The sequence below is a fragment of the Vicugna pacos genome, chromosome 20 (genome assembly GCF_048564905.1).
Source record: "Vicugna pacos chromosome 20, VicPac4, whole genome shotgun sequence".
Taxonomy (NCBI): domain Eukaryota; kingdom Metazoa; phylum Chordata; class Mammalia; order Artiodactyla; family Camelidae; genus Vicugna; species Vicugna pacos.
In genome coordinates this window covers 23802322-23813738 of record NC_133006.1, presented here as the reverse complement: position 1 = coordinate 23813738, position 11417 = coordinate 23802322, and the positions used below count along the sequence as shown (strand labels likewise).

The 11417-nt window shown below is 52.9% G+C and overlaps 2 protein-coding genes across 6 annotated transcripts; one reads left to right on the top strand and one right to left on the bottom strand.

The window, feature by feature from the left end:
* Nucleotides 1–63: 63 nt before the first annotated feature.
* Nucleotides 64–4392, top strand: SAPCD1 (suppressor APC domain containing 1). Of its 4 annotated transcripts, none has more exons than XM_072945344.1 (5): nucleotides 64–419; nucleotides 653–793; nucleotides 1266–1361; nucleotides 1468–1557; nucleotides 4345–4392. In XM_072945344.1, exons 1-5 carry the CDS (start codon nucleotides 246–248, stop codon nucleotides 4375–4377), a joined length of 534 nt encoding a protein of 177 aa, XP_072801445.1. In that variant the 5' UTR covers nucleotides 64–245; the 3' UTR covers nucleotides 4378–4392. The 4 variants fall into 4 exon arrangements, with proteins under 4 accessions (XP_072801445.1, XP_072801444.1, XP_072801443.1 ...); XM_072945343.1 differs by lacking the exon at nucleotides 4345–4392 and having other exon boundaries at nucleotides 64–220; nucleotides 302–419; nucleotides 1468–2179; XM_072945342.1 differs by lacking the exon at nucleotides 4345–4392 and adding an exon at nucleotides 1653–2151.
* On the bottom strand, nucleotides 1986–11247 carry VWA7 (von Willebrand factor A domain containing 7). 2 transcript variants are annotated; one of them, XM_006215341.4, is made up of 17 exons: nucleotides 11011–11247; nucleotides 10458–10706; nucleotides 9868–10149; nucleotides 9280–9376; nucleotides 8564–8674; nucleotides 7935–8130; nucleotides 7651–7820; nucleotides 5990–6102; nucleotides 5644–5760; nucleotides 4965–5150; nucleotides 4363–4495; nucleotides 4092–4244; nucleotides 3889–3981; nucleotides 3292–3593; nucleotides 3074–3213; nucleotides 2706–2880; nucleotides 1986–2619 (listed from the first exon to the last, which is right to left on the bottom strand). In XM_006215341.4, exons 2-17 carry the CDS (start codon nucleotides 10689–10691, stop codon nucleotides 2446–2448), a joined length of 2676 nt encoding a protein of 891 aa, XP_006215403.1. In that variant the 5' UTR covers nucleotides 10692–10706; nucleotides 11011–11247; the 3' UTR covers nucleotides 1986–2445. The 2 variants fall into 2 exon arrangements, with proteins under 2 accessions (XP_006215403.1, XP_015104264.2); XM_015248778.3 differs by lacking the exon at nucleotides 11011–11247 and having other exon boundaries at nucleotides 10458–10949.
* Between the last annotated feature and the right edge of the window lie 170 nt (nucleotides 11248–11417).

Below are 11417 nucleotides of genomic sequence, written 5' to 3'. Positions count from 1 at the left end.
ACCTGCCCTGCCTCATTAAAAATACAGTATCACTGCTGGAGGGAGACCCTTGAGTTCTACACAGAAGGACTCCATGAGGACCAGCCACTTCAACAGACCTTACAAAAACAGACGAGAGGGAAGACAGGAGCCCACGGGAGATGGTCTTTCTCCTTAAAGTAGGAACACCTCAACCTCAGGCAGACACAGCAGGAAGGGCTCTGAGAGGCTGAAAGACTAGGTAGGACGGGTGCAAGGCTAGGGGAATGGGAGGGACCAGCCCTGTGCAGCAGTGGGCGTGGCTCCACTCTTCCCACCTCAGAACCATGGGGAGCCGGGGTCGCAGTGGGCTGCCCCTGGTGCAGGCCCCCTACACGGTTCTGCTGCTGCCACTGGAGACAAGCCACCAAGACCCAGGGGCCCGGAGCTTCTTCCTCTGGGTGAGTATCAGGGGAAGCCCCTCTCCCTAGATCAGTCTCCTCCATTTCCACTTGATTTTGAGGACTTTTAAGTCTATCCCTCCTTTCCCTTGTCCTTCAGGTCCTCAGTGACCAATCTGGGCTCATACTCAGTGACCAGATAGTGAACCCAATCAGGGGTTAAGAGGAAGGGCCCAGCATGGCCCAGAGCCCTGCTGTGGAGTGAGTTAGCCTCTGCTCCTTGCTTTTTCCAGCTGCAGAGGATGCAGGCTCTGGAGAGGGAACAGGATGCCCTGTGGCAGGGGCTGGAGCTGCTGGAGCATAGCCAGGCCTGGTATGAGGGCCGCCTGAGGGAAGCCCAGCAACAGCAGCTGCGTCTGGGGGCCCTTGGTGAGGTATGAGGCTGATCTACCGTGTGCGGGGCAGGGCTTGCAGGGACACATGGACACAGCCTGACACCGTCCTGGAAGGGCAAGAGTTAATGGGCAGGGATCATGAATTGGAAGTAACATTGCAATGACAGGATGCCACCAAGTGTTCAGTTGGTGTTCATTGTTGGGCCTAGAGGAGGCTGATCTGCATTCCATTCAGAGGGACATGATTTGGATCACTGCATGGAGATGGAGGAGTGGCCTGGATTGTTCCAATGAGTCAGGGATGGACAGGGAAGATCCATAAAGAAGAGAAGGGGTGCTGTGCTATTTGAGGAGGATGGAGGAACTGGACTGTTAAAGAGATGGAGTGGAGAGTATTAGAATTGCCCCCCTGCCTGGTGGGGAATTGGGAGGAGGGGATCCAGACGGAGGGGAGGAATGGCATATGAGCTCAAGTTTTCACCACGTTGTCTGTCTCTAACTCTTCCTTTAGAATTTTCTAACAGATTCACACTCAGAGCCTGGCAGCCCCCAGTTAGCCCAGATTCAAAAGGTGAACATCTGTTTGCAGAATCTAATTCAGGGGAAGGTGAGTTTATTGTTTTTAGTTTAGACTTTTGGGAAGTGGGGTCATGGGAAGCAGCCTTGGGGTCAGTTCTGGTCTAACAAAACAGTGAATCCCCCCCACCCCTCAGTTCTCTCCACATCCCTTGAACAAAGATAGTTCCTGCGCCACCCAAGACTGGAAGGGAAGGCCAAGGAAACAGAACTTGTGGCAGCAGCAGGTAAGCTGTAGAGAAGTTGGGGGAGGGTGGAAGCCCTGGGCCTCAGTGGGAGGGGGGAGCACAAACACCCAAACTGTCTCTCTCCTCTTCTCCAGGAGTTGACAAGACAGCAGAAAGGAGTCATTCAGCCAAAGGGGGAAATGGCTCAGTCGGGCTACCCCGAGGGACGGGTGGGCCCTACCCATGTTTAAGGTCTCCTCTGGTTCCCCTCAGTTGTGCTGAGGAGGCTAGGTCAGAACCCCCAGCCTCCTTATTCCCTTTTTTGACTCAACAGCTAAATGGCTCCAAGTAGTGGGTCAAATGAAGTCCAAACATTTTGGTATATAGTTTCTTCTCTCCTGAAAACTTCCATCTCACCTTTTTGGTGTCTTACACTCTCCCTCTTCCCTAAATGATTTGCATAATCTTTCTCTGAAATCCCTCTGGGGAGAAGACATGTTTATTGAAACTGTCCTTCAACTTTAAATACAAAAATAAAATAGAAGCATCTCTAGAATTTCAATAAAAACAATTTTATAAATAATACTTTTTGGTAGGAAGTGGAGTACCTTCCTCACACTCCAAATCTTAATCTCTGCCCCCACATTATCTTCCCCTCTACCTGAGCCTGAGAGAGCATGAATAAGTAGTGGGATAAAGATGCTACAGAGGAATAGAAAGCAGCTTTCTCCAAAAATGAGTCTTTGGTTTGGTTCCCACAAGGGTTAGGGAAAGTGCATTATGAGAGAATCCATTGCCCTCCACTAAGAAAGAGAAGGGATAAGTGCATGAGAAGGAAAACCGCCATCCTACCTGGGAGAGTAGGGTCCTGAGGACCATGTTGCCTTCTCACCAATGGGGCAAGATAGCAAATACCGCTGGAGACCCATCCCTCGAGGGGCTGTTGTGTCAGCAGGAGGCCAGGCCTAGCAGGATCAGCGCCCCTCCAACTGTGCCCCACCACGGGTTGCCCACTAGCCCTCCCCCAGCTCTGCCCCGAGTCACCGAAGTAGAAGGATGAAGGGTAGGGCTGGTTGTGGTGAGGACAGGGTCAGTGGAGTAGACAGGAGCAGGGAGCTGGTTCTGGGGAGAAGGAGAAACTGTCAGGGTGGCTGTACCACCGTCCTCTTGCCCTGCCTATTCTGCAGTGGAAAGTGGGGGCACCTCACCTGTGGGGCCGGGGCCAGCACCAGGAGCCGGAGGAAGGCATGGGTTGGGGGCACTGTGCTGGCTTCTCGATCTGTTGCAGTCACAGTCACCATCACCACAGAGTCCGGGGCAGCTGAGTCTGGGACCTCCAGCCACAGGCGCCCCCAGGCAGACTCATTCTGTTCTAGGCTAACCCTGGAGAGTAGTGACATGGACTGATATCAGGCTGAAGCCCCAGGCTCCAAATAGCTGAGAGCCAAGCACAGGCAGGGAGAGGAGCACCAATCTGAAAGGGCAGGAGGCAAGGCTTAATGAGGTATACCAGAGCCTGAAACCTGGGGATAGAAAGATGAGTCCCAAAGGGAGCAGGAGGATTCAGGGGCTTCACCTGGAGAGGTTGGAGGTGAGAGTGAAGCTGGGGTTGACAGATGTCCTAAGATCAAGATCCCGAGGGCCTGAGAAACTGGCAATGTGGAGGCTGAGCAGGGCCTTGGTTCCCGGCGCCAGGAAACCTGGGGGACCGCTGAGCTGTAGAGGAGGGCCAGTCAGGGGAGGGGCAGGTCCTATTCTTTCCAGACCTGGCCACACCTTCCACTGGCTTCTCACCTCCAGAAGGACAGGAACTACAGCACAGGGCTGGGGGGCTGCCCGGTGTAGGCCCTGCCCCGCTCCATCCTGGCCAATAATCTCCAGAGAAAAGGGTCCCGTAGTGGACATAAGTGTGGGCGGTAGAGAGGCAGCAAAGAGACCTCGCTCCCGGGGTCCCACGGGCTCCAAAGGCACCCGGCCCAGCTCAGCACCCTGCGGGACTCCTCGAAGGACAACATGGGAGAAATGTGGCAGAGGATCTCCAGGGTGTCCTCTGGAGCCCAGCCCTGTCACTTCGACCAGCAGTTGGGTCTGGAGACCTGGGACAGGGATGGGGGGGAGAGAACAGTGATCTGCATGAGATTTGGAGACAAGGAGAAAAGGATGAGCAGCTTTGAATAGGGGTTGGTTCTGGGGAGTATGGATGGGGAGGGCCCGGAGTGAGTTCTGGGATGCGAAATATTCTACAGCTTGAACTGAGTGATGGTTACATGGGTGTATTATATAGAATCCACCCACCTGAACACTTACATTTGGTGGACCTTATTAAATGTTTATTGTAATTCACTAAAGTTTATATATATGTAAACAAGTTGGGGATGGGGGTAAATGTACCTGCAACTGGTTGAGTCAGGGGGTAGAGGCCAGGGTGGGGTCCGTCCTCCTTGGGGATCCCAAAGTGGAAGAGGAAGTCCAGGGAGGTCTGGGCTGAGGGAGGGCAAAGGCAGTCAGAGACCTTCCCGAGATGGCTGTGACTGATGTTGCTCTCTGAGCTTGGCAGTCTTCCTTTCTTTTCCCAGAAATATCTCCCTCCTTACCTTGCACTCTTACCCGGGGGATGCCCTCGGCTGTGACCTGGATCTCCCAGGTTCCTGTCTGCAAGGGGTCATTCATGGTCACCATCCAGAACTGCCCAAAGCGGCGAGTGTGACCTAGAGGCCCGTCACCTTCCTCCTGGCCCTGGGAGACTCCTGAGTGGGTGTTGGGGATAAGAGATTGTCACATGAGAATTCCATTCCCTTAGTACATTACCTCTCATTCTCCAACCTCCATTCTTCCCTCTGCCTTGAGACACACACGTGGAAGTACCTGCAGGATTCCTGATCCAGAAACTGCTGACTTCCCCGTGGATCCGGACTGTGACCCTCTGGAGCCGCCCATCCACACTGAACACAAGTGGCCTCTCAGGCACAACAACAGAAGGCTCCAGGGGCAGGGTCACCTTGAGGGAGCAGGGCCGAAAAATGGGGAGAAGATAAGACATGGGATGAGGGGGGAACAAAGAAGAAAGAAAGGTAGAGACAAACTAAATAACACATAGAGAAGGGATACCACTGAGGGAGGAAGGACCAGGGTTGAAGCTATGGTCAATGACAAAATTGGAGGAAAGGGACTAAGGATGATGCAACCACTTCTTGCCCCCCCTTAAAAGATGGCAGGACTTCTAGGGTAGCCATGAGGACGGAACACTAGAGGCCATGACTAGGGGGGAGACGGAAGTACTAATACAGTAGTGTAGAAGTTTGTAGCCATGGATCTCAGAGGGAGAGAAACTTCCTTTCCCACCCTTCTGCCTAGAATGGCAAGCCAGCAATGGGAGCCATTCTCCTCCTACAAGAAAGAGAAATGCAGTGCACCCATCCCCTCAGTCCTGAGTTGAGTGCACTGATCTGTCTGGCTCCTACCCTTACCAGATCAGCTATGCTGTCCCCAACAATGGCTGCCACATCGCGAATATACTGGTCTTTGGTGAAGATCACTTCTCCTCCTGAGGCCAGGGCCACTGCTTCATATGGCTCAAAACGCAGAGGGGACAAGACCTCACGTCGAGCTCGGCCATGAAACCTAGATGGGTCTTCAGTCACCAGGAATGTGACCTGTGTCCAGAAGAGAGGCCAGTACTTGAGGTTTCTATGTGCCATCTAACATTGTAAACAAAGGTCTCCTGTGCTCAAGCTTTCTACAGAGCTGATGATTGGTGATAAATTCTCTGTCTACCCTCTGGCTGCTACAGCAGGGTCTTCTAATGACACAACGCCTGGCCTTCAGTTAGAAGTTGCCACTCTCTGTAACTGTCACCATATGTCATCCACATAGTGGATTGTTGGCAACCAGATCTCCAGTTCTTCAACTGGTTTACTGGGGGCAGGTTCAAATACAAATTCAGTATCATTAATGGTAGGGTCTCCCACTCTTTAGTACTGTTAAAGGGATTGAGAAATGTTATATTAATGGTCCACTTCTCCCCACGTAAGCCAAGTCTAGTTTAACCACCATAGTGTGGGTGTGACCCTTATTATGAGAGTGTTGTCCTAGGATTTCTCACATCCCTGGGTGGCTAACACTGAGTCTCCCCCCAGCTATGCTCACTCTGCAACGCCGCTCCTGAGTCAGGGCTTCCACCTGGTTGGTGAGAAAGGCATCCTTGGGGGAGGCATCAGTGAAGACAAAGATGTCTGAGAGTGGAGGTGTGTGTAGCAAGGCCAGCTGGAAGGGAGGTAAAAGATTGATGTTAAAAAAAATGGTGGCAGTAGGGGAATGGGTAGAGCAAGGGAGGGCAGAGTAGAAGGCAATCGGGCCCTGGAACCTGGAGTGAAGCTAGTGGGATTAGGCTCTGAAAATGAGCTGAGGGTGGGGTCCCAGGGAAGCTCTAGCTCCCTTGATGGTGGGGCCTGGAAAGGAGGGGAGAAGAAGGGACAGGGTAGGGAGGGCAGACCTCTAGAGCTGACAGGCACATCTCGGGCTCGTCTCCACCTCCCAAGGCATGTAACTCATTGAGTTGTTTCCAGAAACTGTCAGGGTCACTGGTTGTAAAGACAGGACCAAACCCTGGGGAAGGAGAAAGGAGATTGAAATGAGTGAGAAGAGATCTCCCCTCACTCCCACCCAGGGCCATCTCCCCAGTCAAGAGGTCCACTGTGTTCCTTGGGTGGACAAATATTGAGATAACAATATTCTGTTATATTTATACACACAGGGTAGGACAAGGTAGGGGCTAGGTACCTCTGATGGGAAAGTGGACCTCATTTCCTCACAAAATGGTGGCACTTCCTGTGATCCTGAGTGGGCCTTTTTGGGTATATGTATAAGTATAAAAAAACAACTAGGGCAGCAACATGGATGGACCTAGAGATTATCATACTAAGTGAAGTAAATCAGAGAAAGACAAATGTCATGTATCACTTATATGTGGAATCTGAAAGAATGATACACATGAACTTATTTACAAAACAGAAATAGACTCACAGACATAGAAAACAACCTTATGGTTACCAAAGGGGAAAGGGGGAGGGAGGGATAAATTAGGAGTTTGAGATTAACAGTTACACACTACTACATATAAAACAGATAAACTACAAGGACCTACTATATAGCACAAGGAACTATATTTAATATCTTGTAATAACCTATAATGGAATATACACAACTGAATCACTTCACTGTACACCTGAAACATTGTAAATCAATTATAGTTTGATTAAGAAAAAAATAAAACTAGGGCCTCAGTTTCTTTCTTTTTTTTTTTTTAACTTTTTATTGATTTATAATCATTTTACAATGTGTCAGGGCCTCAGTTTCTTCACAGAAAAGCCAGAGAAATAATAGTATTTACCTCAGACAGGGTTATTGGGATGACTGAATTGATTTTGTAAATCTAAGAACAGTGCTTTGACACACAGTAGGTGCTAAATTCTTACTTATTAATTTACTCACACCTTCATCTAATATGTGATAAGCCTCTACCGAATGTCAGCTACTATGAGATTTATACATGCAAATCAGGCTCAAACTCTGCCCTTAGGGGATTCTCAGTCCAAATTTTATTTGATGATCATTTCAACTATGGGAGTTAGGCAGGATAAGGCAAGTACTGATACATTTTATGGATGATGAAATTGAGAAAAGAGAGGTTAAACAATCAGCCTAAGGACACACAGCGAGACACACAGTCGACTCAGGTCAAGTGATTTGACTTCCAGTTCAGCAGGGAAAGGAATATGATGTAACTAGCTGACTCAAACATTTCACAAAGGCCTGGACCCGCCAGCACCCCCATCTTCATCCCAACCTCTGTCTACAGGAAATGGAGAGAATTGAAAATGACTTACTAGAATGGAAGCCTAAGAAAGCAGAGGCCACCTGTCTAAGCATGTATCATGACTAAACTCACATGGAAAGTGCTGTCATTTTGGAAATAGCGGAAGAAGTGGCCCATTGTTTCCTGTATGCACACAGGTACCAGTACAGGCTCAGCCAGGACTACAGAAAGTGCCTCCATTTTACTACAGAAGTGAAGTCATGAGGGCACTTTCCTACCAGTGGCATTTACCCCTCGCCCTGGACTTCTGTCCACTACCCCAGCCATACCACAGTTACCTGGGTCATGGAAAGGCACCAGGATGTAGTGGCTGGGCTCCATGGGGCTTCCCAGCCGCTGCTCCACAATGTGGCGAGCCTGGATTTTGGCAGCGTTGATCTCCTCACCCATGCTACCCGTGGTATCCAGGACAAAGCTCAGGCTAGAGGCTGGGGTGATGTCCAGCAGCCTGGGAAGCAGGCCAGAGATACAGTGAAGGGTCTGCACATTTGTCCCCAGCCCCTCGTTTCTTAGCTCTGGAGCACCTACCTATTAAGGAGTCCATCTCCAGGAGGCCACTCACCTGGAGAAACCCCTGTCTCCCAGGCGGCTTCGCAGGAGGCTGAAGGCCTGGATGGAGGCCAGGAGGGCCAGTTTTGCAGCCTGGAGGTGCAGCATGTGGTGGGGGGAGAAGCCTGGGGATGTGCTATCCTTGTTGATGCCTCCTCGTGGTGGCTGGGAGCTGCTCTGGTCAAAATGGCCCCCGTGGCTACATTTCCCTGGGTTGGGGAAAGGAATCTGGAGGGTGGAGGTAAAAAGCCCATTGCCTCCTAAGAAAATGAGACCCTTCCTGACCTGGCCTGATCCTCTCATTTCTCAGCAAAGGATCAGCAGAAAATTTTGTAGAGGGCAAATCTGGAGTTAATCTGGAATAGGCAATCATCACAGCACAAGGTGAATCCCCTAGTCCCTCCAATCAGTCCCCAAAAGCTGCCTTCAGGCAATGGAGAAGTTTTATCAACTGAGTAAGAAGCTGCTCCCCAACCCCAACAATCATGGCCACGTCAATGGGCCTTCATCCGCCCACCTCCTTCCCAACCTCCTCTCCTTTCAGGAAGTGATGCCACAGGAAACAGGACAAGGAAGGGCCTACAGAACTGAGATCCCTAGGAAGTGACTTTCTCTCCTTCTGGAGGCTTTCCAGTCTGGTACCTGGAGGTTTGGAAGGATGAGTTCCAAAGTAGCCAGAGGTGAGGAGCGTGAAGCCCAGCAAATTCCCAGGGCAGCTCAACTCCTCACAGTCGGAGCAGGTAGGATCGTCCACTGGGAAGAGAGGGCAGGGGTCTGGTACTCAGGATTCTGTTGCCCCTGACCTTTATCCCTGTCCACCCAAACTTCTTCAACTCTTCCTCCCAACTGGAACAAGGTGGAAGCCCATAGGTACCCCTCAAAGCTACCCTTCTAGGCTTTCTGAACTAAAACCTGGACTTCATGGGCCAGCAATGAGACTCAACATTTGAGACTGGGACTGGGCTAGAAAACCCAGAAGTGTGGGGACCAATCCTAAAGGGAGCGTGCCCTCTGTGAGCTTGTGAAGTGAACTTGTAATAGGCAGGAGGTACCTTCCAGGTCATAGTTCAGTTGGAAGGATGAAGGGACAGTGAGAAAGCCCCATGTGATCCAGTGAGGGGAGGAAGCCACATGGATGACAGAGAACTCCCTGAGGCGTAGACCTGGTGCTGGCTCTGTCCTTCCCCGTGTGACCTTGGGGAAGTGGCCTTTGGTTGAACTGAGGGACCTCACAGGTGGTTCCAGAAATGAAGTGATGTCACAGCCTATGTGACCTTAGGATATGACACAGTGGCTGGATGGGCTGAGAGGAGGTGACTCCGTGGGCTCCCCCCTCACTCCCGGGGTCATGGCCGCACCTTGTGCCAGGCTCTGGAGCTCCTGCCTTGGCCAGAGGAGTTGAGGATGTGGCTGCTGCCTCCCCATTTCCACCCAGTTGCTGTGACTGTAGAAATCCTGGTCCCAAGGGAAAGGAAGAGAAGGGGAACAAAGTGCTAGTCTGGTCACACCATCTCCAGCCCTAACTCCCCACTCCTTCCAGTTGCCCACCCTGAAAGCCTTCTACCCTACCACTCCTTCAGACGCCCCAAGTCCCCTCCCCTGCTCTCTCCCTTGCCCAGGATAGAGCTTCACTGACGTGGGAGTCTCCCAGTGTTTCTTCCTATCTCACTGCGTCCAACCAAAGGCCTTTCAGTGGCCTGCATGGCCCACCTCAACCTGAGCACTGTCCTCTCACTCACTTGTCCCCATCTGCAATGGCTCCTGGCTGTTGCCAGGGGATGTGCTGCCAGTTTGGAGGTGGGGACTAGGGAATCGCCCCAGGACATTGGCAAGCAGCACCCAGGCCCTTCTTGAGTAGGGTAGGCTTGACTAAGAGGGCACCATTGGGGAGTAGGGAAGACTGGAAGCAAAGACCCCTCTGACCATTACCCCAGCCCTGTTCTCACCTGCAAGGCATGAAGCGCAGCCCCAAGGCGCTGGCGGGCCAGGGTGTGGTCAAGGGCCCTGGCTGCCACCAGCGTCTCCCGTAGAGCCCCCACCAGGCGTGTGCGTCCCTGGCCTAGCCGCTCGTCATCAAAATGCAGGTCAGGGTCATTCCTGGAAGTTGGCAGGAAGTCCTGGGCGGCATTGGCTCGAGACACCTCACCTAACGCTGCTCGGAACCGCCGAGAGGGAGACCCAGGTCCAAAGTAGGCAGCAAAGAGGTCATCGGCCAGGAGGGTGCGGCCCTGGGAGAGTGGTAGGGGATAGGGGTTCCAGGGAAGCCCCTTGAATAGGACCACTGCCCACGTTTCTTCAGCACTGGCACTCAGGCTGGGTATGGAAGGATTTGAGGGTGCTGGGCCCTAGAGGAAGTGGGACTCCTGGGTTTTAAGCCCAGGACTCCTGGGTATTGTTGCTACTGGGAGGAGAGGAGGGGATGCAGGGAGAGGGGAGAGGGAGGTCCCTTCTCTCAGCAGGCAGGGCCCTTAAGGAGTAGAGGTCCCTGGGAATGGGGGAATCCGGCTGGGATTTGACGGGACCCAGGGAGGCTCACCAGGAAGTCCTCAAGAAGAAGGGGGGGCCGACCTGGTGGCGGCTGCTCCAGGAAGAGCTGCAGGGTGACGTTGAGAGCTGCCTCTTCAGTCAGGTCCTGGTGGGTGATGGAGCCGGGGGCAGCCAGGAGACTCCAAATGTTGGGGAAGAAGGCAGATGCCGGGGGGAGCAGTAGCTGCAGCAGCAGCAGCACTGAGGGGCCCAGGTGGGATAGGGGCACGTCCACAGGGAGCATAGCTGAGACATGGACCTGGGGGACAGAAGGGAGGAGAAGGCAGCAGCAATTCCAGGGCAAGCCTGGCATTGTTTGTCTCCATGGGCACCTGCTTTGTTCCCTTTTTCCGCTTTGCCTCAAGTACCTTATCTGCTCCAGCTGGCTTCCCCGCCCTCTCCCTTCACTCATCCAGACAACCTGAGGGCCTATCAGGCCAACAGGGACTTACACCTGCAGGGGAGGGGCCTGAGGCTCCTCCCCCAGGCGGCCCCTCCCCACCCACAGGCTGACCCCCCCACACACACACACAGAAAGTCTCCTCTCTAGGCCTCTACCCTACCTGGTTGCTGGGTCTCTGGGCAGGGCCGCCGGGGCGTGGCGTCACAGGGCACTTAGGTCAGAGTTATAATTAACCTAGGCTGACTCAGTGGAGGCGGAGGGAGGCCCCAGCACGGTGGGGGCAGGACGGGCAGCACCTGGCCCCTCTTCTCTCGCCTGCCTAAGGCCACCAGCAGCAGCCAGCACCAGGGAGGGCCTCCCTTGACTGTCCGCAATGCGGAGGTGAGTGGCTGGCGAAGAGCCTGGAGGAGGGAGTGAGCAGCGAGTGGCAAGCAGCATGACTCAGGCCTGGCTCAGGTCCAGGGCCAGACCCAGACAGATGCATCTCTCCCCACCAGGACCCAGTGCCCTACCCATGCCTGCTGCTATCCTATTGTTCACACTGGCACCCCTGAGGATTCAGGAATC

Excerpts from the sequence above, each read along its gene's own strand:
- SAPCD1 (XM_072945341.1), top strand. The coding sequence starts at position 246 with ATGGGAGGGACCAGCCCTGTGCAGCAGTGGGCGTGGCTCCACTCTTCC. Across the intron at positions 794-1,265 it reads GTCTGGGGGCCCTTGGTGAG|AATTTTCTAACAGATTCACA; the intron begins GTATGAGGCTGA and ends CTCTTCCTTTAG. Across the intron at positions 1,362-1,467 it reads AGAATCTAATTCAGGGGAAG|TTCTCTCCACATCCCTTGAA; the intron begins GTGAGTTTATTG and ends CCCACCCCTCAG.
- VWA7 (XM_015248778.3), bottom strand. The coding sequence starts at position 10,859 with ATGAGTGAAGGGAGAGGGCGGGGAAGCCAGCTGGAGCAGATAAGGTAC. Across the intron at positions 7,821-7,934 it reads GGAGACAGGGGTTTCTCCAG|GCTGCTGGACATCACCCCAG; the intron begins GTGAGTGGCCTC and ends CCTGCTTCCCAG. Across the intron at positions 3,214-3,291 it reads TAGTTCCTGTCCTTCTGGAG|CTCAGCGGTCCCCCAGGTTT; the intron begins GTGAGAAGCCAG and ends CCTCCTCTACAG.